Here is a 25,807-nt window from a genome sequence, read left to right as displayed (position 1 = left end):
TCACATTTCAGTTGAAATCAGCAGTTGAAAATAATAAAGCGTCCTCCCCGCCACTGTTTTGTTAAAAAGCTGAGGGATGGGGTTGGAGAAATGTAACCACTCTCAAATTGATAGACATGTCGTTTTAAGGCTATACAGTGTTTGTTAACATTTACTGTACTGATCTATGCAACATGAATAGATGGAAATCATTTCCTATATACCATCTCAAAATTCCAATATACTATCTTGAAATATCGACTTAGTATCCAAGATGTTTGACTTACAGTACCAGTACACATATGGCAAAGGGTGGCTACTTTGAAGAATCTCAAATTTAAAATGTATTTTCATTTGTTTAACCCTTTTGGTTACTACATGATTCCATGTGTGTTATTTCATAGTTTTGATGTCTTCACTATTATTCTACAATGTAGAAAATAGTCCAAATAAGAAAAACCCTGGAATGAGTAGGTTTGTCCAAACTTTTGACTGGTACTGTATGCATCTTGAAATGTCGACTTACTATCTCTAAATTCTTAGATACACTAACAAAATGTTGACAGAACAATCTCAATATTTTGAGATATGTATATCTGTGGAGATGCAGTACTATGAGACATACATTTCCCCAGATGTATAAATGTGAAGCGTCTGCTTGGCGTTTCCACTCACAACCAAATATGGTAGTGAGAGAAAGCCCTCTAGCTGGCATTGGGAGAAGATGGAACGAGATGGATTTTGGCCAACATTCTGCAAATGTTCTCATCGATGATACATTTGATCTCAATACAGTTTTCTGTTCCCAAAACTAGAACATATGGAACGACGTTTTTATAGACTTTATCCTTTGCAAAAGTTTTTAAAAATCGCGTTGTTTGGGAGTGCAAAGGAAAATTGAGTTATTGCACACGCGCACTTCACAGAGGAGGCGTTCCCTAACGGAAATATGCAGATGTTTGTTAGAACAAGCCAATAGGATCTCGCCATCTCGTGCTTGGCTTTGCCCACCTCCATGCCTGTTCTGTCCACTATGACTCATTTGTTCCCATCGGAAACGGCTGGCTGTGGTGTATCTTGGTTTAGTTATACAAATCTTCGTTATCTCATATTTTGAGATCATATCGAAATAATTGTTGTTGGGTTTTTTTTCTTTGGGGGAAGAGAGAGAAAGAATGAGCTTCCATATTTTTTGCCTAATATCTTTAATACCATTTGTATGTAATTATTTCCTGATATGTAGCAATGTATAAAGCACTTGCCATTGCTATGTAATCTATTGAGAAGTATTGATAAATGTGACATAAAATGTTAATTGGTTAAATACCTGTACAGGTGGATATTTTCTTTTTTTCAACATTTGGCCAGATGCCCGTTCAGATACTAAAAATAAATGTACTCTCAAAAGTTGCCTCACAAAAATAACAAAAACAGAAGAGGACGTGTCAAATCGTAATTCCACCACTAGAGTTCTCCTGTGTAAAAATCTGTCCTGCTCTTTTAATGTTGGCGCTGTGTTTACCTCTCCCCAATCCTGTGCTGTGTGGCCAGGCCAGCTGGACGTAAACCTGACCATAATTCAGACAATCTCAAACTATCCCGGAAATGCAAATGTAAAGTATCTTACATTGAATCCTTCACGGATTTATACAGTGACATATATTATTAATACTGTAGTGACGGTAAGTTGGACATTTATTGTATATAAAATGTATTACTTAAATTAACATATTACGGTTAGCTAACAGCTAGCTACCTACTGTAGCTGTACCTGTTATGAACATGGCGCGTTCTGAAAACAACGATTCTAACTAACATTCATATTTTCTGTATACGTTTTGGTAGTTGCTTTGTTACTGTCTAACAACTATATTTTATTTGTCTACGTGGCTAATAAAATGCATGTTTGAAAGCTTACGTTAAATAGCTAGGTAGCTCCTACAGAACTGCTTTGCTTTCCAGATCATGCTAACTAACGTTAGCTAGCTTGCTAACAATTATGTTGTCGAACCATTTAGGTTGATAGCTTCAGCAGTTTATAACAAACCATGATTATTTAGGTATTTTAGCTAACTAACGTTTTTGACAAGCTTTCTTTAACACACGCTTTGGAGATTACCCTAACCAAACGTTAACTAGCTAACTAGCTTCCTAGTACTAGCTAACTATCAAGCTGACAACATTAGCCAGCTAGCAAACTGGGAGTGGGAGCTGCTAGTTTGGTCGTGTGGCCTTGGACGCCTTTGTTGAAATATCCACGGACTGTGTTGAATACTTAATCCGGAAATCAGGCCAGGGATTGGTCTGGGGAAGAGAAGGCACATTTACCCGCTTGCCCCAACTACACTATCAATGTGCAAATAGTTGGTCAGACAAAATTAACACAGCCACGACAAAGCTTATTAATGCATTGATGTATCCAATAAACGAATCTGCTGTTTAAAAAAATAATGTACATCTTTAGTATTTAAATAAATAGTATTTATTTATTTAGCCCATCAGCATTTTCATTCACAGGACCTCTCCTTTAGGATGTCTGTCTCGCATACTATTATTCATGTTGAGTTTGACACCCGTATTAGTGGATTGATTGTTTGGCTAATTTGCTCATACTATGTACACAGTAGATATAATTTATGTCTGCCTCTGTTGAGCACTGATTGTGTTGTAAAAGTGGAAACAGTCACAGGTGGACCTTGAGGAAGACAACATTCATGATTCATAGCTACATTTGATAAACAAAGGCTCTAAATAATAAAGTTGATCTTATTGCCACTACTAGACCTACCTTGTATGATTATAAGCTCTGGAGTTTGATGACGGGAGTGTTGTGCTCCTGGACACCTAGCAGCCTAATTGATTGGGGAGTGTAGGACCTCTGTAGTCATGACATTATGTAGTGTCAGTCCCTAGACGGAGGTGTGTTTAGGTAGCAGCTGTGAGCAGTTGCTGTTACCTCTGGATGCATCCCAAATGGCACCCTATTCCATATTTAGTGATCTACTTTTGACCAGGGCTTTGGGTTAAAGTAGTGCACTATATGGCGAATATGGTAGCATTTGGGACGTTACCTTTGTAAGGTGGCAGCGGATGTGGAGTTGGAGCACAGAGTAGTGCCCTGGCACCAAGTCACAGGTGACTCTTATTAATACCTACTCTGGTTTGCATTGCATGGGATATCACATCGCTCACTGTCACCTCTACTCCTCTCAGCTCTTATTCACCTTCTCTCAGCAGGCTGCAAGTCAGACATCGGAAGAGACATGATGTTACAGTGATTTAGAGTCTGTCGTCAATCCTCATTTAATTAAATGTTTACCAGATGCCCCTCTTCATTTTCCCCAAACAATATTTTAAACGTTTTTTTTAGAAAGGTGTGATTATAGGAAACATAATGTTCTCAAGCTTCCTGTAAAGAGATACTCAACCATTAGGTGGTGGATAAATGAAGACGTCTTCCTAAGGCCATTTACACCATTGAAAAAAATGGTAAGTTCCGGTCTTAACGGGGTGTCTCTCCCATAGGCACCAATGCGATAGCAGGTTGGTCTGGTCTGCTTAGTTTATTGACTCTATATGAACTATAAAAAATGTGCAAATAGGATGTCTCGCTTCCTCTTCCTTCAATTTCCTCTTGGATTATAGCTGAACTATGCCTCTTTGAGCCTCCAGTAGGCTTAAATCTCTTGATTAGGTTAAGTGTTGAACTAAGATTTCTATAGTTTTTTAGGACACTGTAAAGTCCATGGAGAATAAGAGCACCTCCTCCCAGCTGCCCACTGCACTGAGGATAGGAAACTCTGTCACCACCGATAAATCCACTATAATTGAGAATTTCAATAAGCATTTTTCTACGGCTGGCCATGTTTTCCACCTGGCTACCCCTACCCTGGTCAACAGCACTGCACCCCCCACAGCTACTCGCCCAAGCCTTCCCCATTTCTCCTTCTCCCAAATCCAGTCAGCTGATGTTCTGAAAGAGCTGCAAAATCTGGACCCCTACAAATCAGCCGGGCTAGACAATCTGGACCTTTTCTATCTCAAATTATCTGCTGAAATTGTTGCAACCCCTATTACTAGCCTGTTCAACCTCTCTTTCGTGTCGTTTGAGATTCCCAAAGATTGGAAAGCAGCTGCGGTCATCCCCTTCTTCAAAGGGGGGGACACTCTTGACCCAAACTGCTACAGACCTATATCTATTCTACCCTGCCTTTCTAAGATCTTTGAAAGCCAAGTTAACAGATTACCGACCATTTCGAATCCCACCGTTCCTTCTCCACTATGCAATCTGGTTTCAGAGCTGGTCATGGGTGCACCTCAGCCACGCTCAAGGTCCTAAATGATATCTTAACCGCCATCGATAAGAAACAATACTGTGCAGCCGTATTCATTGACCTGGCCAAGGTTTTAGACTCTGTCAATCACCACATCCTCATCAGCAGACTCAACAGCCTCGGTTTCTCAAATGATTGCCTCGCCTGGTTCACCAACTACTTTTCCGAGTTCAGTGTGTCAAATCAGAGGGCCTGTTGTCCGGACCTCTGGCAGTCTCTATGGGGGTGCCACAGGGTTCAATTCTTGGGCCAACTCTTCTCTGTATACATCAATGATGTCGCTCTTGCTGCTGGTGAGTCTCTGATCCACCTCTACGCAGACGACACCATTCTGTATACTTCTGGCCCTTCTTTGGACACTGTGTTAACTACCCTCCAGACGAGCTTCAATGCCATACAACTCTCCTTCCGTGGCCTCCAACTGCTCTTAAATACAAGTAAAACTAAATGCATGCACTTCAACTGATCGCTGCCTACACCTGCCCGCCCGCCCAGCATCACTACTCTGGACAGTTCTGACATAGAATATGTGGACAACTACAAATACCAAGGTGTCTGGTTAGACTGTAAACTCTCCTTCCAGACTCACATCAAACATCTCCAATCCAAAGTTAAATCTAGAATTGGCTTCCTATTTCGCAACAAAGCATCTTTCACTCATGCTGCCAAACATACCCTCGTAAAACTGACCATCCTACCGATCCTCAACTTCGGTGATGTCATTTACAAAATAGCCTCCAATACCTTACTCAATAAACTGGATGCAGTCTATCCGTTTTGTCACCAAAGCCCCATATACTACCCACCACTGCGACCTGTACGCTCTCATTGGCTGGCCCTCGCTTCATTCTCGTCGCCAAACCCACTGGTTCCAGGTCATCTACAAGACCCTGCTAGGTAAAGTCCCGCCTTATCTCAGCTCGCTGGTCACCATAGCAGCACCCACCCGTAGCACGCGCTCCAGCAGGTGTATTTCACTGGTCACCCCCAGAGCCAATTCCTCCTTTGGCCGCCTCTCCTTCCAGTTCTCTGCTGCCAATGACTGGAACGAACTACAAAAATCTCTGAAACTGGAAACACTTATCTCCTTCATCAGCTTTAAGCACCAGCTGTCAGAGCAGCTCACAGATCACTGCACCTGTACATAGCCCATCTATAAATAGCCCAAACAATTACCCTACTGTATGTATTTATTTATTTATTTTGCTCCCTTGCACCCCAGTATTCACGTCCCTTGCACCCCACATTCACCTACTGCAAATCTACAATTCCAGTGTTTTTTAATTGCTATATTGTATTTACTTCGCCACCGTGGCCTTTATATTGCCTTTACCTCCCTTATTTCACCTCATTTGCTCACATTGTATATAGACTTGTTTTTGTACTGTATTATTGACTGTATGTTTGTTTTACTCCATGTGTAACTCCGTGTTGTTGTATGTGTCGAACTGCTTTGCTTTATCTTGGCCAGGTTGCTGTTGTAAATGAGAACTTGTTCTCAACTTGCCTACCTGGTTAAACAAAGGTTAAATAAATAAATAGTTTTTTTTAGCAAGAAGGTCTACATTTTTAGAGAAGTGATTCGCTCGCTTAAATCACTTAAAAAAAAAAAAAATAATATATATATATATATATATATATATGTATGTATGTATGTATGTATGTATGTATACAAACTCAATATGTAGGCTTCATGTACAAGATGACATGGTTATTGTAAGCAGTGGATGTGCAGGGCCTTAATTTCTGAAATTTGGCTCACATTTCAATATCACATGCTTTTTAATTTGACTATGACCAATTGAAGCGAAATATGAAGTAGGCTACATACATTTTGTCCTTTGGTCTTTAAATGTTAGTTGAACAAAAAAAAAATATTGATTTGCATTCTGTTTGTGAAGTCTGTGGACTAACATTAGCATATGGTTAGCTTGGAACAGAAGTTTTTTAAATTGACATTTTACATTTCAAAGTAACTTTCATTGTAAAAAAAAAAAAAAACTCTGGAGGGCGTCTTTAAGAAGAGTAATGCGTAAAATTGGATTAGAAACGTAGTTAACGGGGCGACAGGTAGCCTAGTGGTTGGAGCGTTGGGCCAATCGTTCTCCCCTGAACAAGGCAGTTAACCCACTGTTCCCCGTTAGGCCGTCATTGTAAATAAGAGTTTGTTCTTAACTGACTTGCCTAGTTAAAATAAAGGTTATTTATTAATAACAGGATGAGGCAACTGCTATTATTCCTTTCTTTAAAATCTCGAGTAATATTGTATTCCATCACAGTAGACTTGTTTTATGACAGTGCCGTGAAATGGCACAGCTTTCTTTGTTTCTTTTGCAATCAATTTTTTTGGGGGGGATTATGTTTTTCTTCCACTGAATAGCCTAGAATATGTGTAGGCAACCCTGTTCCTGGAGTGCCGCTAGGCACCACACCTGACCAACTGAGCTAATTGCGGCACTCCAGGACTAGGGTTGCCTACCCCTGGCCTAGAATCTAGATGTTGGCCATTTCTACTACAGCTCCCTAAGCACTGATTCCTGTTACGTTGCAGTGTTTAAGGGAATGAGAAACAAAGCCCAATAGAACTAGACTTGGCCATACATAATAGTGTATTTTAGGATTACATTTAGCAGACACTCTTATCTATAGCTACTTACAGGAGCAATTAGGGTTAAGTGCCTTGCTCAAGAGCACAGCAGCAGATTTTTCACCTAGTTGGCTCAGGATGTCTAACCAGCAAATTCGTGGTTACTGGGCCAGCGCTCTTAACCGCTAGGCTACCTGCTGGCCATGGGAAGCCCCCTGTGTCACTCGCATGATCATTGGAGCTATGTTGTGTCGTGGACAACGGACACCTATTAGGCCAGTCAAAGCACGTTTCCGAGGTCAGGCCTTTCTGACATGGGAATAAACATTGTTTTTGTTGTCTTGATTGGGTTGACCAATCCTGGTCCTGGAAGGCTTTGGAACCTGCAGATTCTTGTTGTTTCTTATCCTGAATAAATTCTTATCCTGGCTGTTTAAGCTAGGAAGATGGCTAAAGGTAGCCTGATGGAACCATCCTAATGGCTGCGTTCACCGTTCTGTTGACGTCAGTGAAATAGAATGGTGAACGCAGCGATCCGGAAGGTTCCACCAGCCTAGGCTGGAGGTGTAGTTTACCCATGCTCTGAACGGGTGGTGCGCCTTGATGAGGATTTCTTCACTTGAGCTGAGAGGGGGAAGAAAAAAAAACTTTCGCTGTTCATTTCCTGATTTGAAACTGACGCATTCCAAGTATGTTCGGCAGTGTTTCTAGAAGTAGCCTAATGGTTTGAAACATTACTTCTCTCCCATGCCTTGCAGGTGTCATGAATAAAGAGATCATGTCGCGTGTGGTGAAGAAGAGGCAGGCGGATCCAAAGGTGGTCCAGTACGTGTGGGCTGCCATTGAGGTCATCCGCAACCAGAAACAAATTGCCAACATGGACAGGATCTCAAAGTAAGTATTCCAGTCATTGTAGTTCTGTTCCAAGACGCTTAGAAAGTGGAGACGTCACAAACGCCCCCAAAAAATGGTCTTAAATATTAGTGGAGACACCCTGCCGTTTTGTAGACAAAATGATGAGGTGTCTCCAGTTGTTTACATTTGTGATGCACCTTCTATGCATATTCACTTTCAATACGGATAGATGGATGGATGGTGGTTGGTTTTAGCCACTCTGCTTTCAGGGTCATGCTTGATCAATAGGTGAAATGGTTTCATCGTTCAATACTTGACATTAAATTCCTTTTGCTTAATGCCATTCAGACCATAAATTATTTCAACCAACCTATATTGCAGCTTCCATTGTAGCAACTTTATGAATATATATTTTTTATTTAGACCGATTTAGGTCCTATTAGATTGTTTATGATATGTGATTATCATGTAATATTCTTACAGTCTAATCTAAATTCATTCATGCTGAAACCTATGTCTGATCAGTCCTTATTTTCAGTTAATGGAATAGGAATATGGCTAATTGGAATCCTCTGGCAAACAGAGAGCCTTGGGAGTTGTCCACGAGCAGAATGAATGAATGACACAGAGTGGCTGTTGTCATGGAGATAAAGCGATGAAATTCAATGGCAGGCACTGCTGAACTGTCTTAAAATACATTTTGTATTTGAGTGGATGAGGTGGTGACATTGAGAGTCCAGGAAAATACAGTTTAATATGAAAATGAAGGCAGTTGGTACAGGAGGGGAGGTTGTGCTATAATCTCTTTACATTAGATGTGGAAAGGCTTCGACTGTCTGTGCAGAACATAAAACGGTTGGCGGCACAGTCATTAGTGGTTTTGTCCCAACTAGTCCATGTAATGGGTTGCACTGTGATGATGTGGTGGTCCCAATGCAGGCAGCAATATTTTTCTGGGGGGCTAGGCCCTACTTCAAGATTTAAAATTGGATATCTTTGGCACTCTTGTCTGTTTTGTTCTATTCTCGCCCATTTTCTTGTGAATTGCATATTTGGCTGCTCCTTCTGAGGTGAATGGGTTTCTCCTTGGTTGAGTTGTTAGAGAATGCAGGCAGGCAGAGGCAGTGATGTTGGTGTGTTGTGCCTGTGCAGGTACCTGAGCCGTGTGTTTGGCATGCACCCCAAGGAGACAGCCAGGCAGCTGAGTCTGGCAGTGAAGGATGGCCTGGTGGTGGAGACTCTCACTGTGGGCTGTAAGGGCTCCAAGGCCGGCATTGAGCAGGAGGGCTACTGGCTGCCTGGAGACGAGCAGGTAAGAGAGGGGTTTTACCCTGCAGTGATAACACAAACCCCAGCAGTCCTTGCTGGTTTCTTCATCATCAACACCTATTTCTCCTATCTCCCTCAGCAACACCTCTATGGTTCAGAAGAAAATGTACTTAGTTCAAGGAATTCTCCCTTTATTCAATGTTTTTACGTCTCTTATTTGTAAGGAGTTGTTTGTGTATATCTGCTATGCTAGACAACTTAGTAATCCTTCAGTCATTGAGGTGCTGTGAACTATAGCACTGAATTCACCATTGATTATAACGACCTGGTGATTCAAGTCACGCTGCTCTATTACCAATTTGTATGTGAGGCTGACTCGTTAAAGTCATAGGTATGATGACCATGCACACATTCCTTTAGTACTGTAGTTCTGCTATACACCAAACACACTGGCCCCACACAGTACAGTCAAATTTAGCACTACTCTAAGAGAAGTCAATTGACTAGAGCAGCAGGACTTTAAACACTGCTTTCTGGATCACTTGCAATCACACAGGAGCCGAAGGCCGAAGGAAGCAAGGTAAGGGTGCATCGTTGTTTTCTATTTTTTTTTTTTATCTCAAATTTATTTTACTAACATCATTCCGCTTCAAATCACTTCTGCCACTTCTGCAGCGCAATCTGGGATTTTATGGAATCTTTTAAGAGCTGCATACTCTTTAACATAAAATCAGACAACAAAAGACTAATTGAATTATCTGTTTAAAAATATGATTTCTAAAGTATTTTCAGTTGTAATGGTTAACCATTTACGTCACAGACAGTAGTTTTAACACAAGAGATGCTGATATTCCATGTGAAAAGCTTCCAGAAAGCCCGGTGTAGCGCTGTGTCTCAGTGGCCCAATTTCTTGCGGAATGGATCAGTCACTTCCTTTAAATATTTGCTCGCTACTTATCTACACATGTAACGTTGCTTTAAAAATAGCTCAAAAAACCTAATAAACATTGCCAGGGTTCCATACAGTGAAAGCTGTTGTCTTCATGGCTTTGTTTGACACATACTTCAAAATAATTCTCCAAAGAGAGAGTCTCTGAAGAAAAAGTTTCAGAATTATAGTAGCACATTTCAATGTCATAGTCTTTTGCGTGAAATGACCAGCAATGCCAACATAGCCGCAGGTTTGTAGCAAGCATATATGATGTGTGTAATAGATGTAGTTTTGCTGATGGTGGTAGCAGTAGTAACTCCTCAGGAAGGGGTGTGTACCTTCATTCCTCTGTGTGTTATGATCTCTGTGACTCCAGCATGACTTTGGTTTGATGAACAGGGGATATGGTGGTGTGTTGTCTATACTATGGTTACATCCCAAATGGACTCGTGTTCCCCATCTAGTGCACTACTTTTGACCAGGGCCTATGGGGGTCCCTGGTCAGAAGTAGTGCACTATAGAGAATAGGGGGCCTTTGGGATACAGCCTATTTATGCCTGACTGTCCTTAGAAATGTTAGCTGACTGATTTCATAGGTCAGCATCGCTGATGTATTGTGTATCTGAAGAATGGCGACGTAATTACAGTACATTATGAAGCTCCGTTGTCTCAAGTGCCTGGATTCAATCCAACTGTCATGTTTGTGTCCTTGGAAGTGACCAGTGCTTGCATCCCAAATGGCACCCTATTCCCTATATAGTGCACTACTTTTGACCCGGTCCCATAGGGGGATAGGGTGCTATTTTAGACGCAAGAATGTTTCTTTCCTCCGCAACAGCAGCAGTATTTGTTGATATTCCTCACCATTGCATTGATCATAAACTTGCATGCTGACCAAACCGGTACTGCGTGGGTGTCTGTGTATGCATGCTGGTTTTGTCTATCCACACCAGATGGGTTCATGACGCGCAGGTTAATATCAAAACCAATTATATTCATTTGGGGACAGATCAAAACACAAATGAAACTTTCATGGCCATTTAGGTAGCTTGCTGTTGCTAGCTAATTTGTCTTGCGAGACTTTGGGTTGTTATTTTAACTAAAATTCATATGGTCCTTTTTTGTTGTTGCTGGATCTTTGTAGAATTTTGACCAATTTTGAGTGTTACAAAATTGTGTGTTCTCTACTCCGATAATTAATCCACAGATGAAAAGGAGAAACGTAGTTCATTTTTGGTACATTTTCTTTGATTAATCTTGTTCAGATTTTAGATGGCGGTTGGCAACCAAATTTAAGGTGCATTACCGCCACCAACTGGACTGGAGTGTGGACCTCGTTCATACAGTATTTCAATCACCCACGTGGGTATATGCTCGTAAAAACCAATGAGTAGATGAGAGTGGTGGGACTTGCAGCGCGTCAAGCGCCTAAAATAGAACCAAATTCTATTTTAGCGCCTGGTTACGCAGACACGCGCAAGCAGTTTGGAAGAAATGATTGAATAACATGTTTGTGTAAATTTATCTTGCAACACTCGCTCATGCAACGTGGCCGGTTTGATCAGCATGTTAGAGGATCAACCCTTGATAAATGCGTTCCAAAGTAAATAGATAATGGACCAAAGTCAGTGGATTTAATCCAGGCACGCCCAGTATTATTATTATTTAGACTCTTCTTGTTTACGATATTCCATATCCTGAACGGTGCATCCTATCTCTGGTTTGTTCAGTTACTCAGAAAAGAGTGGCAGAATGGCTTGTTGATGGATGTGTTTGAGGTGAAGCTCAGTGGGGAAAGCCAAATAGCACCCTTTTCCCTAGTTAAAGCACGACAAGGGCCCATAGCACTCTGGTCGAAAGTAGTGCACTTTTATATATGGAATAGGGTGCCATTTGGGACACATACAGTGTCTTCATGTCTGGCCTTAGCTAGTAGCTTCATGGTTATGTATTGCGAATGCAGGGAGGGGAGTGTGGCCTGTATTTGTAATAATCTCTACAGCTCTCCTGAGAGGAATGGGTATGTGGTGTGTCTATAGGGAGGTTGGCTCAGCTAGCCTGCTGCACTGCAGAGTGCTGGTGCCTGCATAATGTCACCCTATTCCCTATATAGTTCACTACTTTTGACCCGGGCACATAAGGTTCTGGTAAAAAGTAGTGCACTATGTAAGGAATAGGGTACTATTTAAGATGGATCCCTGGGCTGGCTTATGTAATAGATGGACCTGTGCTTCCAGGCACATCTGTGCTCAGCCTGCTTTCTCTCTGCCTGGCGTGTCCCAGCTTGAGACTCTTGATAGTGTTATTGGGGTTGGGAGACAGCATGATCCAAACTGGGTCGGCCCTACGAGTTCTAGCTAGCACCTCCCCTCACAACCGCTCTGCTTTTGGTGACCGTTTTAGACAAGGCTCATTCTCCCTCCTAAAAGTTCCCCCTCTGCTGTTTTTAGGGAGTCAATTATAAAAATTCTACAAAATAGATATAATTGCTTGTCAATAACATGTGATATATTTGTATAACATTTTGTATAACTCTCCCTTGTGTTATTATACATGTGCAACAGCCTTTTGTTTTCTTACATGAGGATGTTGGATGTCCTTCACTTGATTTCATCTCTGCAATAACCACCACACTAACATCATGCCAGTGTGGTGGTGATATTTAACACTCCAAGTGAGGTAGGCAATGTTACACTGTAGGAAGCATCATCAGACAGTGCTTCCCCATAGGCCTCACCTTTTTGAACTCACAACCTTTTCATTCAGAATACAATAGGACAGGGACACGGCGTGGACAGTGTAGTACCCTTCTACACTTGACTTGACTGTGCAGTGGGACTGGGCCAGGTGCATCTAGCAGGGCTGAACACCACCAACAGACTAGGTCTCAACTGGAAAGAGCCATCCAAAATAGCCCTGGACAGGAAAAGATATGGAGGGACCTTGTGGAGGCCTTGGTGGGGTGAGGCCTAATAAAAACGAATTGCCTCTGGCAGAGCTTGCTTCACATCAGGCTCTCATGGCCCTCTAGGCTGGCAGTGGCACTGCTGCTGTCTATGCACTCTCCTTTTGTCCTTTATGACTATTTATGGCTCTGTGTGTTAGTTTGGGCTCCTCCTCTCTGCTCCCCTGTGATGGAGTGCTCTCCAGCTCACTAGGTTTAAACAGAGCATGTGCAACAGAGGCTGGATAGAGTTGGAGGGAAGGACACTAGGATCGTGCACTGATGGAGTGTAGTAGGTCAGGTTGTCCTGAGTTAACCACCTTTAACTAGGATGTTTTTATTCCTTAATCTGAAAGGGTTTTGTGGGAAGGTGTAGGCTAGTTGTTGACATTTTGCAATAATAAGTCCTTATTCACTTCCTTTACCACTCCAGACTATGAGGAGGAGTGTGACTGGTGGTTGTTGGTTTGAATCCCAGGCAGGCAGATGGTTTCTAGCTCTACGCCTCTTAGTGAAACCTGTAACAAGACTATAGTAAATCATGAGTAATGCTTTGAGCAGCAGGTTCAGGTTGGCAGGAATTTCCCCTACCCTTCCCTAGCTTCCATCAGCCTTTCATGCATGCACGACCACATCAGGGTTTAATATGAACTTTGGTTGCTTCCTAAATGGCACCCTATTCCCTTTATAGTGCACTACTTTAGACCACAGCCCACCAGGGCTCTTGTCAAAAGTTGGGCACTATATGGGGAATAGGGTGCCATTTGGGAGGCACACTTCATCTAGCCTCAGAACACAGAGGGGGAACTTTAGTTGATGTGAAATATCGCAGATATGTGTGCTAATAATTACATTCCGGTAAGCAAGCGTTTCCGCAATGGTCACACATTAGCCTTAGGCCTGTATACTCTCATCCTTCCTTCCAAAGAGGTTTATTTAAGAGATTGCCCTTTAAATAATTGGCTTGCACAGGGGTTATGCTACACAATCCACTGTACACACACTGTTTATTTGCTAGTTAATTAATCAATGATGGGGGTGTTTAATTGCAGACGGAGAGCGAGCCGCAGGAGGAGGTCAGTCAGAATTCACTAACTAAACATTCAATAACTGTTGTTGTGAGATAATGTTTGTATAGGCTACCAGTAAAAACTTGATTGTGATTTTGAATAGTTTTTATTTAACATTTATTTATACAGGAAGTCCAATTGAGGTCAGAAGACCTCTTTTCCAAGGGCGACCTGGATATAAGATAAATATGCATAGATCAAAGAACTATGATGTGATGTGTATTGTGGAACAGCTGGTGAAGTGGGTCCAGGAGTGGCCCCCTGGCTGGGGGTGTAGACTAGTCTCCAGCAGCCCAGCCGTCAGGTCGGTGCGGAGGGGGGGCACCGATCACTGTGCTCCGTATGTTTCAGGAATGGGAGGCAGAGAGCCACGACTGGTATTGCTTCGAGTGCCACCTGCCCGGAGATGTGTTGGTGTGTGACAACTGCTTCCGTGTCTATCACCTCAAATGCCTGTCTGACGAGTACAAGCCCCGGGACAGTGGATCCCACTGGCAGTGTGTGGTGTGCAGGGTAGGTACTCCATGTTGGTCTGCTGGTGGTGTCTAGCCTATAGTACCTCTTATCAAATTATTCAAATGTATTATCTAGGCCCATAATTGATCATGCTGTTTTTCACTTATTAGATAAATATTATTATTTTCATGGGACCAGTACCATCCCTGTGACCTGTCCTGTCTCCTGTCCTGTCTGCTCTGTCTCCTGTCTGCTGTCTCCTGTCCTGTCTGCTCTGTCTCCTGCCCTGTCTGCTCTGTCTCCTGTCTGCTGTCTCCTGTCCTGTCTGCTCTGTCTCCTGTCCTGTCTGCTCTGTCTCCTGTCCTGTCTGCTCTGTCTCCTGTCCTGTCTGCTCTGTCTCCTGTCCTGTCTGCTCTGTCTCCTGTCCTGTCTGCTCTGTCTCCTGTCCTGTCTGCTCTCTCTTCTCTCTCTCCACTGTGCTGCAGGCGGTCTATTTCCTCCTTTTATTGTTTTGGATAATTTATGATATGCAATATACTGTACACAGTCAGCTCTCATCAGTTATAACCCACTGCTGGTTTGAATAGAGCACTGGATGGGTTACAGCGTCATGCTGAGCTCTCTCTCGCTCTCTTGCTCTCTCTGTCTTTTGCTCTCTCTCTCTCTCTCTCTCTCTCTCTCTCTCTCTCTCTCTCTCTCTCTCTCTCTCTCTCTCTCTCTCTCTCTCTCTCTCTCTCTCTCATTCTACAGGGTAGTAAAAAAAAGAACCTGAACAAGCAGGAGATGTGCAAATACCTGCGTTTTATCATTCAGCGCATGAAAGAGAGGGTGAGTGTTCCATGGAACAGTTAGTTTTGTGTTCAGCGTAGGTATGTAGGGCCAGGCTGTGGCACTGGTTCCATCCCAAATGGCACCATATTCCCTATATTATGCACTACTTTTGACCAGCCCTCCCATTGGTTTCTGGTCAAAAGTAGTGCACTATGTAGGGTATAGAGTGCCATTTGGGACTCACACACCATATTGAATCAGAGCACTGCCATGTTTTATATCACTTAAAATCAAGGCCAGTAAAATCTCCCACCACAATGGCCTGGGCTGATTCCAGCCCCCCGCCTCTTCCTCCTCCTTTTCGTCCATAAAAGTGATATTAAATCTGTTTTTCTTTTTTCGGGCTTGCAGGCCGTGGACTTGAACAAGAAAGGCAAAGACACTAGACACCCGATGTACAGAAGGCTCATCCACACCGCGCTGGACGTCGCCAACATTCAGGAGGTAACTAATTGGCCTTAAATACACTGCTGAACAAGGGTTTCACACTGTGGATCTGTCCCAAATGGCACCATATTCCCTGTGTAGTGCACTTCTTTTGACCAGAGTCATTTGGGACGCATTCGGGATTTCACACTATTATTTACTTATGGAAGACCGAGCCAAGACAAAGACTAAAAAACAGCTTCTATCACCAGGCCATCAGACTGTTGAACAGCCATCACTAGCCGCCTACCAAGTGACCCAGAAACTCACTCACACAAAACACACACACACACATACACACACAAGCTATCAATAACATGCATACCTCATACTCACAAACTCGCGCGCGCGCGCGCACACACACACAGCTGACGCTGCTGTCCCATGTTATAGAGGAATTAAACCACTGGACACTGTATTTAAATCCTGTATTCGCCACATGGTTCATTCTAATATTTCTACTACTGTACATTGGATTTTAGTTACACTGTTTATGCACACTGCATTTGTATGTTTATGCTGGATTCTTGACAGAGCTCACTCTCATATATTTACTGCTGTACATATCATTCCTAGTATATCTAGTGTAATTGAATTGGTGTGTATATATGTATAAATTGCGTTTTGATTAGTTTTACACTGCTATTTGGGTTGTTAATTAGATTCGTTACGATGTTTCTTGCGTGACATTTAAAAAATGTTTTAATTATTTGTGTGCTTGATTTGACATTTTACTGCATTGTTAGGAGCTAGTAACATAAACATTTCGCTGCACCCGCTATAACATCTGCCAAACTGTGTATGCGACCAATAAACTTTGATTTGAATTCCCTGCCCTTTGAACTTTTCATGATATATTGTATACTGTTGAATCCTTTAGTTTATCCAATGTCGAATGTAGGCCACTGTCCGAAAAAAAACAATGTCCACTGACGTCTTCTGCCATCCGATCTTCCTCATGTTGTTCATAATGTAATAAGGATCCCATGGTTGTCTCAAAAGACACCCTATTCCTTCATAGTGCACTATTTTTGACCAGGTCAAAAGTAGTGCAATACAGTGCATTCGGAAAGTATTCAGACCCCATGACTATTTCCACATTTTGTTACATTACAGCCTTATTCTAAAATGGATTAAATAGTTTTTCCCCTCATCAATCTACACACAATAACCTATAATGACAAAGCAAAAACTGGTTTTTAGAAATGTTTGCAAAAAACCCGGAAATATCACATTTCCATAAGTATTCAGACCCTTTACTCAGCACTTTGATGAAGCACCTTTGGCAGCGATTACAGCCTTGAGTCTTCTTGGGTATGATGCTACAAGCTTGGCACACCTGTATTTGGGGAGTTTCTCCCATTCTTCTCTACAGATCCTATCAAGCCCTGTCAGGTTGGATGGGGTGCGTCGCTGTACAGCTTTTTTCAGGTCTCTCCAGAGATGTTCGATCGGGTTCTGGCTGGGCCACTCAAGGACATTCAAAGAATTATCCCGAAGCCACTCCTGCGTTGTCTTGGTTGTGTGCTTAGGGTTGTTGTCCTGTTGGTCCTGAGCAGGTTTTCATCAAGGATCTCTCTGTACTTTGGTCCGTTCATCTTCCCCTCGATCCTGACTGTTCTCCCAGTCCCTGCCACTGAAAAACATCCCCACAGCATGATGCTGCCACCACCATGCTTCACCGTAGGGATGGAATTGGCCAGGTGATGAGCGGTGCCTGCTTTTCTCCAGATGACACGCTTGGCAATCAGGCCAAGGACTTCAATATTGGATTCATCAGACCAGAGAATCTTGTTACTCGTGGTCTGAGAGTCCTTTAGGTGCCTTTTGGCAAACTCCAAGTGGGCTGTCATGTGCCTTTTACTGAGGAGTGGCTTCCGTCTGGCCACTCTACCATAAAGGCCTGATTGGTGGAGTGCTGCAGAGATGGTTCTCTTTGTGGAAGGTTCTCCCATCTCCACAGAGGAACTCTGGAGCACCATGGGGTTCTTGGTCACGTCCCTGACCAAGGCCCTTCTCCCCGATTGCTCAGTTTGGCCAGGTGGCCAGCTCTAGGAAGAGTGTTGGTGGTTCCAAACTTCTTCCGTTTAAGAATGATGGAGGCCACTGTGTTCTTGGGGACCTTAACGCTGCGCTGGACCCTTCCCCAGATCTGTACCTTGACACAATCCTGTCTCGGAGCTCTACAGACAATTCCTTCAACCTCATTGCTTGGTTTTTGCCCTGGCATGCACTGTCAACTGTGAGCCTTTCCAAATCATGTCAAGTCAATTGAATTTACCACAGGTGGACTCCAATCAAGCTGTACAAAAGTCTCAAGGATGATCAACGGAAACAGGATGCAACCGAGATCAATTTCAAGTCTCATAGCAAAGGGTCTGAATAAATGTGTAAATAAGGTACATTTGTGCCAGCAGCATACCACCCTGCATACCACTGCTGGCCTGCTTCTGAAGCTAAGCAGGGTTGGTCCTGGTCAGTCCCTGGATGGGAGACCAGATGCTGCTGGAAGTGGTGTTGGAGGGCCAGTAGGAGGCACTCTTTCCTCTGGTCTAAAAAATATCCCAATGCCCCAGGACACTGCCCTGTGTAGGGTGCCGTCTTTCGGATGGGACGTTAAACGGGTGTCCTGACTCTCTGTGGTCACTAAAGATCCCATTGCACTTATCGTAAGAGTAGGGGTGTTAACCCCGGTGTCCTGGCTAAATTCCCAATCTGTCCCTCATACCATCACGGCCATCTAATCATCCCCAGCTTACAATTGGCTCATTCATCCCCCTCCTCTCCCCTGAAACTATTCCCCAGGTCTTTGCTGTAAATGAGAATGTGTTCTCAGTCAACTTACCTGGTAAAATAAAAAAATGGTGCAAATTTCTAAAAACCTGTTTTTCGCTTTGTCATTGTGTGTAGATTGATGAGGAAAAAAAGTAATTGAATCCATTTTAGAATAAGGCTGTAATGTAACAAAATTTGGAAAAAGTTAAGAGGTCTGAATACTTTCCGAATGCACTGTATATAGGGTGCTATTTGGGACTCGGCCCCATGTTGTTTGGTAAGGGTCTGTGTAAGGGCATGTCAGATGTAGCCCCAGTATAAAGCTGTGATTGTGTAGCTGAGGCTACAGGCTATCAGATTGCCTCTCCTCACAGCGAGGGGGTCAGTGAGGTCTCCTCTGCACTGTGATCACTGGTGCATTCCGCCGGCCAAGCCCTGCCTGCCAAATAGGCTGGAAAACAGCAGAGCGCTCCCTGCCACTGGCCAGGGACGTATTCATTAGTGCACAATGTATCAAAACGTTTCGCAACAGAAAACAAAAAATAGTGTTTCTTGGAGATGTTCAGCTTAGTTCCTCCATGTTTCACTCCTTTTGGTGTCTAGTGAATACGATCTAGGCCTCTGGAAAACAGCACTTGGGTCTGCCCTGGATGTGTGGTGCACTGCCCTCCTCTGATCTCTTATGGTACTGCAACCACACCACAGCCCCCTCTGCCCTGCCCAGTGTGAATAGGCCTCTTTGTGCTCTCTCTCTCGCTCTCTCTTTTGCAGAACCTCACCGAGGGGAAATACAAGAGCTTCGACGAGTTCAAGGCAGATGCCCAGCTGATCGTGCACAATACCGCCATTTTGTTTGGAGGTGGGGGGGCGTTCACAACCACTCTGTTATCATGGCCTGCGTCCCAAATTGCACCCTATTCTCTTTATAGTGGACCATAGGGCTCTGGTAAAAAGTAGGGAATAAGGTGCCATTTGGGACACATCCTTGAAGAGCATATTGCTATCAGATTTCCCTCCTATTATTAATTGCAGCTGTAACATAAGACTGTATAGTTGTTGCAGAAATGTAATTTTAGTTGGAGCCAGTCTGTGTTATTGGACTACCAAGGCTCTCTTCATGTAGTTGAAATGCCGTTCTTGTGATGGCATGTTCAATAGAACAAAGTCTTTTAAATGTACTTGAATGTTATTTTCCCAACGTTAATAAAACCTGTTTTTGCTGCAGTGCATAGTGACCAGGCTGAAATAGCGCGGTTACTCTACAGTGACACATGCCATGAGGTAAACAGTAAAAAAAGATTTGCACTAGATAGAATTTTCAGCACACAATGACATTTGTATTGCAGTATTCTAGGTGGTTGTGTCTGAGTGGCACGGAAGCTGTTATTTCTCTCTATTCTCTTAATTGAATCTCTCTCTCTCTCTCCCCAGTTAAACGAGTTAATGCTATGTAAGAACTGTTTCTACCTGTCCAACGCTCGACCTGACAACTGGTTCTGCTACCCCTGTGTGAGTATGAAACTGTATTGGCTTCAATGCCCCTGCGGATTTGATTGTTGAAGCACCACTATAGCACCAATGGAATTGCCCTAAGGGGACAAAGAAAGTTGATTGAATTGTATGTATTATCTTTGCTTGTGCTTGTTGTTGCAGACTCCTAATCACGAGGTGGTGTGGGCTAAGATGAAGGGCTTTGGCTACTGGCCAGCCAAGATCCTGCAGAGAGAGGACAATCAGGTGGACGTCCGCTTCTTTGGCCACCAGCACCAGAGGTCAGCCATCACACTGGGCACTGAGCTGTATACAGAAACACAGTCGATCATCTTGCGCTTCTTATCCAGAATCTCTAGCTGTAATATCCCCTGGCTATGGAGCTATGAGGGAGGCCCTGGCTGCTCTGACTGTTGTCTCCTCGTCCCCAGAGCGTGGATCCCGGCAGACAACATCCAGGACATCAAGGTGTCGGTGCAACAGCTGCAGGTGAAGCGCAGCGCGGGCTGGAAGAAGGCCTGTGATGAGCTGGAGCTATCCCAGCGTTTCCAGAGGGAGGGCCGCTTCTGGAAGACCAAGATGGTGGAGAGGCTGGAGGAGAGGAGAGGAGAAGGAGAGGAGAGGCTGACAGAGAGGCCGGAGGAGGCCGAGTCCTCCATCTCCTCCACCAGCAACACCAACGAGCAGGTCAAACATGTACGTATGCTGCGCTCCAACTGCCTCTCTCTCTCTCACACACACATTGCGGTTTACATATAGGCCCACAGCTTACTAACAGATACTCTGGTATGTATGTTTAGCAGCTCCACCTGCTGGCTGATTGATATTACAGGGCCTGTATTTTAATGAATTTTAATGATTGAGAATGTGAGGATCAACACAAACTTTCATATCCCTACACCATCTGTGTTGTCATGGCTCTAGCTCTGATCGTTGCCGTAGTGACAGAAACAGTGTATCTAACAGAGGTGTTAGAAATCTGTTGGATACTGCAGTTCTGTAATTTCTCCACAGCAGAAAGCAGACAGACAGGCAGACCGAGACCGACAGACAGACAGTCAGGAGCCTAAAGCAAAGAAGAGCCGTCGCGGTCAAGCTCCGGATCCCAAAGAGGAAGTCAGTGTAAGTATCCTTACACACTGCTGTTGTATGGTCACCTCAGCCATTGTATTGCTATAGTGTGGGTTTTATTGTGTTCGTTTTAATGTCTGTGTGTCCATTTCTCTATCTCTCATCCCATCTCCGTCCCCTCTCTCCCCCAGGACCCGGAGCCTGAGATAGAGGCTGTGAGCAGCAGCCAGGAGATCCCCGTGACGACGCCCCACCAGCCAGAGAAGCTGTCTGTCTCCACGCAGACCAAGAAGGCCTCAGCAGCCTCGCCACGCTGCCTGCACCGCAGCACCCAGACCACCTCTGACGGAGCCTGCCAGAACATGTGCCACGAGAAGTATACCAAGATCTTTAACGACGTCAAGGACATGATGAAGGCCGACAACAAGAGGGAGACGGAGCGTGTGGTTCGAGAGGCCCTGGAGAAGGTGAGGGACTGGGGGATTGAGACCGACGGGGGGTTCGAGAGGCCCTGGAGAAGGTGAGGGACTGGGGGATTGAGACCGACGGGGGGTTCGAGAGGCCCTGGAGAAGGTGATGGACTGGGGGATTGAGACCGACGGGGGGTTCTAGAGGCCCTGGAGAAGGTGAGGGACTGGGGGATTGAGACCGACGGGGGGTTCGAGAGGCCCTGGAGAAGGTGAGGGACTGGGGGATTGAGACCGACGGGGGGTTCGAGAGGCCCTGGAGAAGGTGAGGGACTGGGGATTGAGACCCGACGGGGGGTTCGAGAGGCCCTGGAGAAGGTGATGGACTGGGGGATTGAGACGACGGGGGGTTCGAGAGGCCCTGGAGTAGGTGAGGGACTGGGGGATTGAGACGGGGGGTCTGAAGGAAGCTGGGGTTGTATCAGGTGAGGCGAGGGAACCAGTAGACTGACACTGAGAAAAGCTTTTATTGAATTATTCTTCAAGAAAAGAAACCAGCTAAAACATGAGTATACGACATGTATCAAGGTTTTAACCTGCACTAAAATGACAGTAATAACCCCTGATCCAAAAGCACCTACAGTAAGTTCTGAATATGCTCCTGAGCTGAGGGTCATTCTCTGTGGTGTGTCTCCAGTTGCGTTCTGAGATGGAGGAAGAGAAGAGGCAGGCGGTGAGCAAGGCGGTGTCGGGGGCCCAGGCTGAGATGGAGAGAAAGTGTAAGATGGTGAAGGAGAAGTGTAAGGAGGAACTGGTGGAGGAGGTGAAGAAGATGGTGGCCCAGCACAAACAGCTACTCTCGACCACCAAGAAGAAGCAGTGGGTGAGTGAGACCTTTCTCTTTCCCTCGTTCTCTACCACACACAGCTCAGTCTGTTAAAACCAGTGTCTCACTCATTGAGACCTAATGGGCTAAATCCATAATATATTTGGACATGCAAAGTTTTTACCTTGTGTGAGCTACATTCAGGGCAAAGGACACCACTACCTAGCTAAGATTTGCCCCACACCCCACTACCAAACTAAGCAAATCCTTGACCTTTTCGGATTCTTAACTCCATAACCAAAAGTACATAAATAGAGCAGTACTAAACATAGTAAAATATAATGTATCAATTGAATATGACTGAACAACAGCAAATTAGTTATTGTAATATTGGTATTCACAAACTCTCATAGTAATTAAAAAAAAATCCAAACCTAAGGAGGGGCTATGTCAGTTCTGAATGTGTGTGTGTGTGTGTGTGTGTGTTAATCTTCCAGTGTTATAACTGTGAGGAGGAAGCCATGTACCACTGCTGCTGGAACACCTCCTACTGCTCCATCAAGTGTCAACAGGAGCACTGGCACGCCGACCACAAACGCACCTGCCGTAGGAAGAGATGAACAACCGCGCCCCCTACCCTAGCTCGCCTTCCCATTGGCTTGCCCCACTGTCACTCACCCAACCACACCCCTACCTGCCTTCCTGAACACTTTGTGGACCGAATCTTTGCGCAACGTCTGAAAAAATGGTCTCTTCATTTTATTTCATTACATTATTATTTAATATACCCAGTGTATTGATTTGTTTAGTTTTTTTCCGAATCAAGACCATGGCTCGAATGCATAGCATGGTATGATTTTTTTATTGTGCTAATTTGACCTATGTTGGAGAATGTGTTATTTAAGTTAGTAATAACCAATGAGCATTAACTGAATACATTTTATTACCTGAATTTTTTTATCACTTTTCTTACTGTAAATGTTTAACAATTAATATTACAGTCGATTTTAAACCGTAAGTACTATTGCAATGTTGAATAAGCTCTGCTTTCATACAGAAAATATTTAAAAAATGCTATAAAAAAAAAAAACGAGGAAAAGAAACTTCAAAACGGTAAATGTAGATGAATCATGGTCATTTAGCGTGATTTTATCATGAACATAGTTTGGTGAACAGCACCTTTTTATTGTTTTTACATGCATCTCTCATCTTCAAGTCACTTAAACATCATTGGGAACAGGGTTATGAAGTCGGCTATAAAGAAGCTGACAAAAATCTTCCGTTTGTTATTATGCACATTTTGGGTTGACTTTTTGAATACATTGTAATTTTTATGAATCAAAGAAAAAGTGAAACATTTCTTGGGGGAATATATAGCAATCTTTACTGAGCTGGATCTTAGAGAGGTTCCTTCCTAATTTGACAGTTTGCACATTTCATTTCTTTTCATAACCCAAATGCTTGTAATATTGCCAAAAACAACATTTGTTGAACCTTATCTTAACAGAGAAACTGTGTTGAGTGCTGTTTTTTTCCCCCCCTCGTTTTATTTTTTTGGTTGACATCAGTGTTATTGTGATGTTCGCTGTAAGTACGCTTTTACAATACTCAGTGACTAGTTATGAGACTCTTCACTGCATATGCTGTATTTGGTGGTTACTTTCTGTTTTTTCAACACCATCCTCATATTCTGAGTAAAGAGATGTGCATGTTTGATAGTTTCACTTTTTTATTACTAGAAAAAAAGCTTGCAGATTATTTTGGTTTCCCATAGACAATGAATACGGATGGACCAATATAAAATATATGCAAATATGAATGATCAGGCTTGTTATCTTTTAGTCATTTTTATTTTTCTCTTACTGGAGTCTGGTGTGCAATGTTATCCTTTTCTTGTCTTGGATCATTTATTAAAGGGTAATGTAATTGCCAATTTTATTTTGAACAGAAGTACTAACCAAGAGGCTACTTGGGAAGTCAGACAATATTGGAAGTCCATGTGACTGTTTCCTTAGTTATGAAGAGCCGACTGAACAGAGGAAATGTCATCACCTGCATTCATTCATTTTATTGCCTAGTTTTGGACACTCGGTTTTCAATGATGGCAACTCTCTTTTCCGTTAGCTCTGACAAGTGCATCACTTTTCAGAACTAACACAATTATTTGTATTAGTTAGAACAGTATGATTTATTTTGAACATTCTTTTTTTTTTCAATTTATTTTTCTCTTTCCTTAACCATATTCTATGTTTTTGTTATTTTTCAATCAGAGAAGCAGCATAATGTTTAGAAGTAATTAACAAACTGCTTGATTTGGGACATGTTTTAATTATGTTCTCAATTTAATCTTGATGCACTCCCTCAGGAGACCATGAACCGAATCATGCATGCCCTGCACGAATGCCACAATCTCTCTTTCTCAATCTCTCATGGCGTTCTTAACAAAATCATATTCTGTTTGTCATGGTTGCACTACATGTAAATAAACTTGTTCTCTTACACCATGTAATTCTCATGAGATTATAAGCTACACACACTGATGGTACACTCTAATGGAAGTTATTTACATGGCTGAGGTTTGCAACTCTAGTTCCCCACTGGCGCGCTGCCCTCTATTTGTAAGGCTAAGAGAGAGGACTAATGTAATTGGGGAATTAAGCTATTTATAAATATGTTAACTTGAAAACCAGCAGAACCCTGCAGTTGTCCCCTCACATATGGTCAACTGTCTATCTATTACTGAGGTGACGGACTGTCCAGACCTCAACCACTGCTCTTAAAAACATACATGTTTGGTCTTCATTGTTACAAACACTTCTTTGTCTGGGCTTTGGAAAGTATTACATAGGGGGTTAAATCCAATTTGTGAATTTTATCGGCTTACTTCTACTACAGTATGTATTTTATATTTGTCCATTCCTGTATGATGATCATTTGTGATATTTTCCCTATGTGGAAATATTTTGATGTCATTCCAATTTGTGTAAAGTATTTCTGGTAACTTGCATGAGTAAGATGTGTGTATTACAGTCCTTTTTTCATGTTAAAAGACAGTTCCACTTCCTGAAAATGATGCAATATGACAATGATATTTCCTTTTCCTCTGAAATTGCAGTCTAGCAAATTTTCTCACCATTTAATTGATTAAATACTAACTTTTTTGGTGAGGAAAAGTAAAGTTTACGGTCTCACCCATGACTTCTATACGATTCTTTGACCTGGTCAACTTTTTCCCTGTCCATATGCACACTATTAATAGTGGCTTAACATTTTCTATACTCCCGGCATTTTGTTTTACGCTTTAGCTAGCAATATGTATATACATATATTCTATGTGCTAACATGGAGAAATAAATGTATCAACAAGTTCATGTAGTTGTCGAGTATTCGTTTTTATGTCCATCGAGGGATAACTCGGTAACTATGGGCCCTGGTCAAAAGTAATGCATTTTGGAACAGACAATATACTCAATGAAACCTGGGAAATGTTTACAGGGTAAGACAGTTATTTTTTTATTTTTTTATTTTTTTAACTGTAAGAAAGTACTTTTTTTT

The 25,807-nt window shown here is 42.9% G+C and overlaps 1 protein-coding gene across 5 annotated transcripts; it reads left to right on the top strand.

Moving 5' to 3' along the window:
* The first annotated feature begins 1,407 nt into the window (after positions 1 to 1,407).
* zmy11 (Zinc finger MYND domain-containing protein 11) lies at positions 1,408 to 25,623 on the top strand. 5 transcript variants are annotated; one of them, XM_014190355.3, is made up of 17 exons: positions 1,408 to 1,661; positions 7,659 to 7,794; positions 8,908 to 9,067; positions 9,581 to 9,604; positions 13,952 to 13,975; positions 14,321 to 14,482; positions 15,176 to 15,253; positions 15,608 to 15,700; positions 19,229 to 19,316; positions 19,683 to 19,738; positions 19,889 to 19,966; positions 20,111 to 20,229; positions 20,380 to 20,644; positions 20,966 to 21,070; positions 21,211 to 21,486; positions 22,124 to 22,309; positions 22,750 to 25,623. In XM_014190355.3, the coding sequence occupies exons 2-17, from the start codon at positions 7,664 to 7,666 to the stop codon at positions 22,870 to 22,872; spliced, it is 1,968 nt and encodes a 655-aa protein (XP_014045830.2). In that variant the 5' UTR covers positions 1,408 to 1,661; positions 7,659 to 7,663; the 3' UTR covers positions 22,873 to 25,623.
* Positions 25,624 to 25,807: the final 184 nt, after the last annotated feature.

Source organism: Salmo salar, chromosome 03 (assembly GCF_965601325.2).
Source record: "Salmo salar chromosome 03, fSalSal1, whole genome shotgun sequence".
Lineage (NCBI taxonomy): Eukaryota > Metazoa > Chordata > Actinopteri > Salmoniformes > Salmonidae > Salmo > Salmo salar.
Note: the sequence above shows the minus strand (reverse complement) of the source record. Positions and strands in the feature narration are given on the sequence as shown.

Coding starts and splice junctions, on each gene's coding strand:
- zmy11 (XM_014190355.3), top strand. CDS start 7,664: ATGAATAAAGAGATCATGTCGCGTGTGGTGAAGAAGAGGCAGGCGGAT. Junction 19,739..19,888: donor ACAGTGACACATGCCATGAG/GTAAACAGTAAA, acceptor CTCTCTCCCCAG/TTAAACGAGTTAATGCTATG. Junction 20,230..20,379: donor TTTGGCCACCAGCACCAGAG/GTCAGCCATCAC, acceptor CCTCGTCCCCAG/AGCGTGGATCCCGGCAGACA.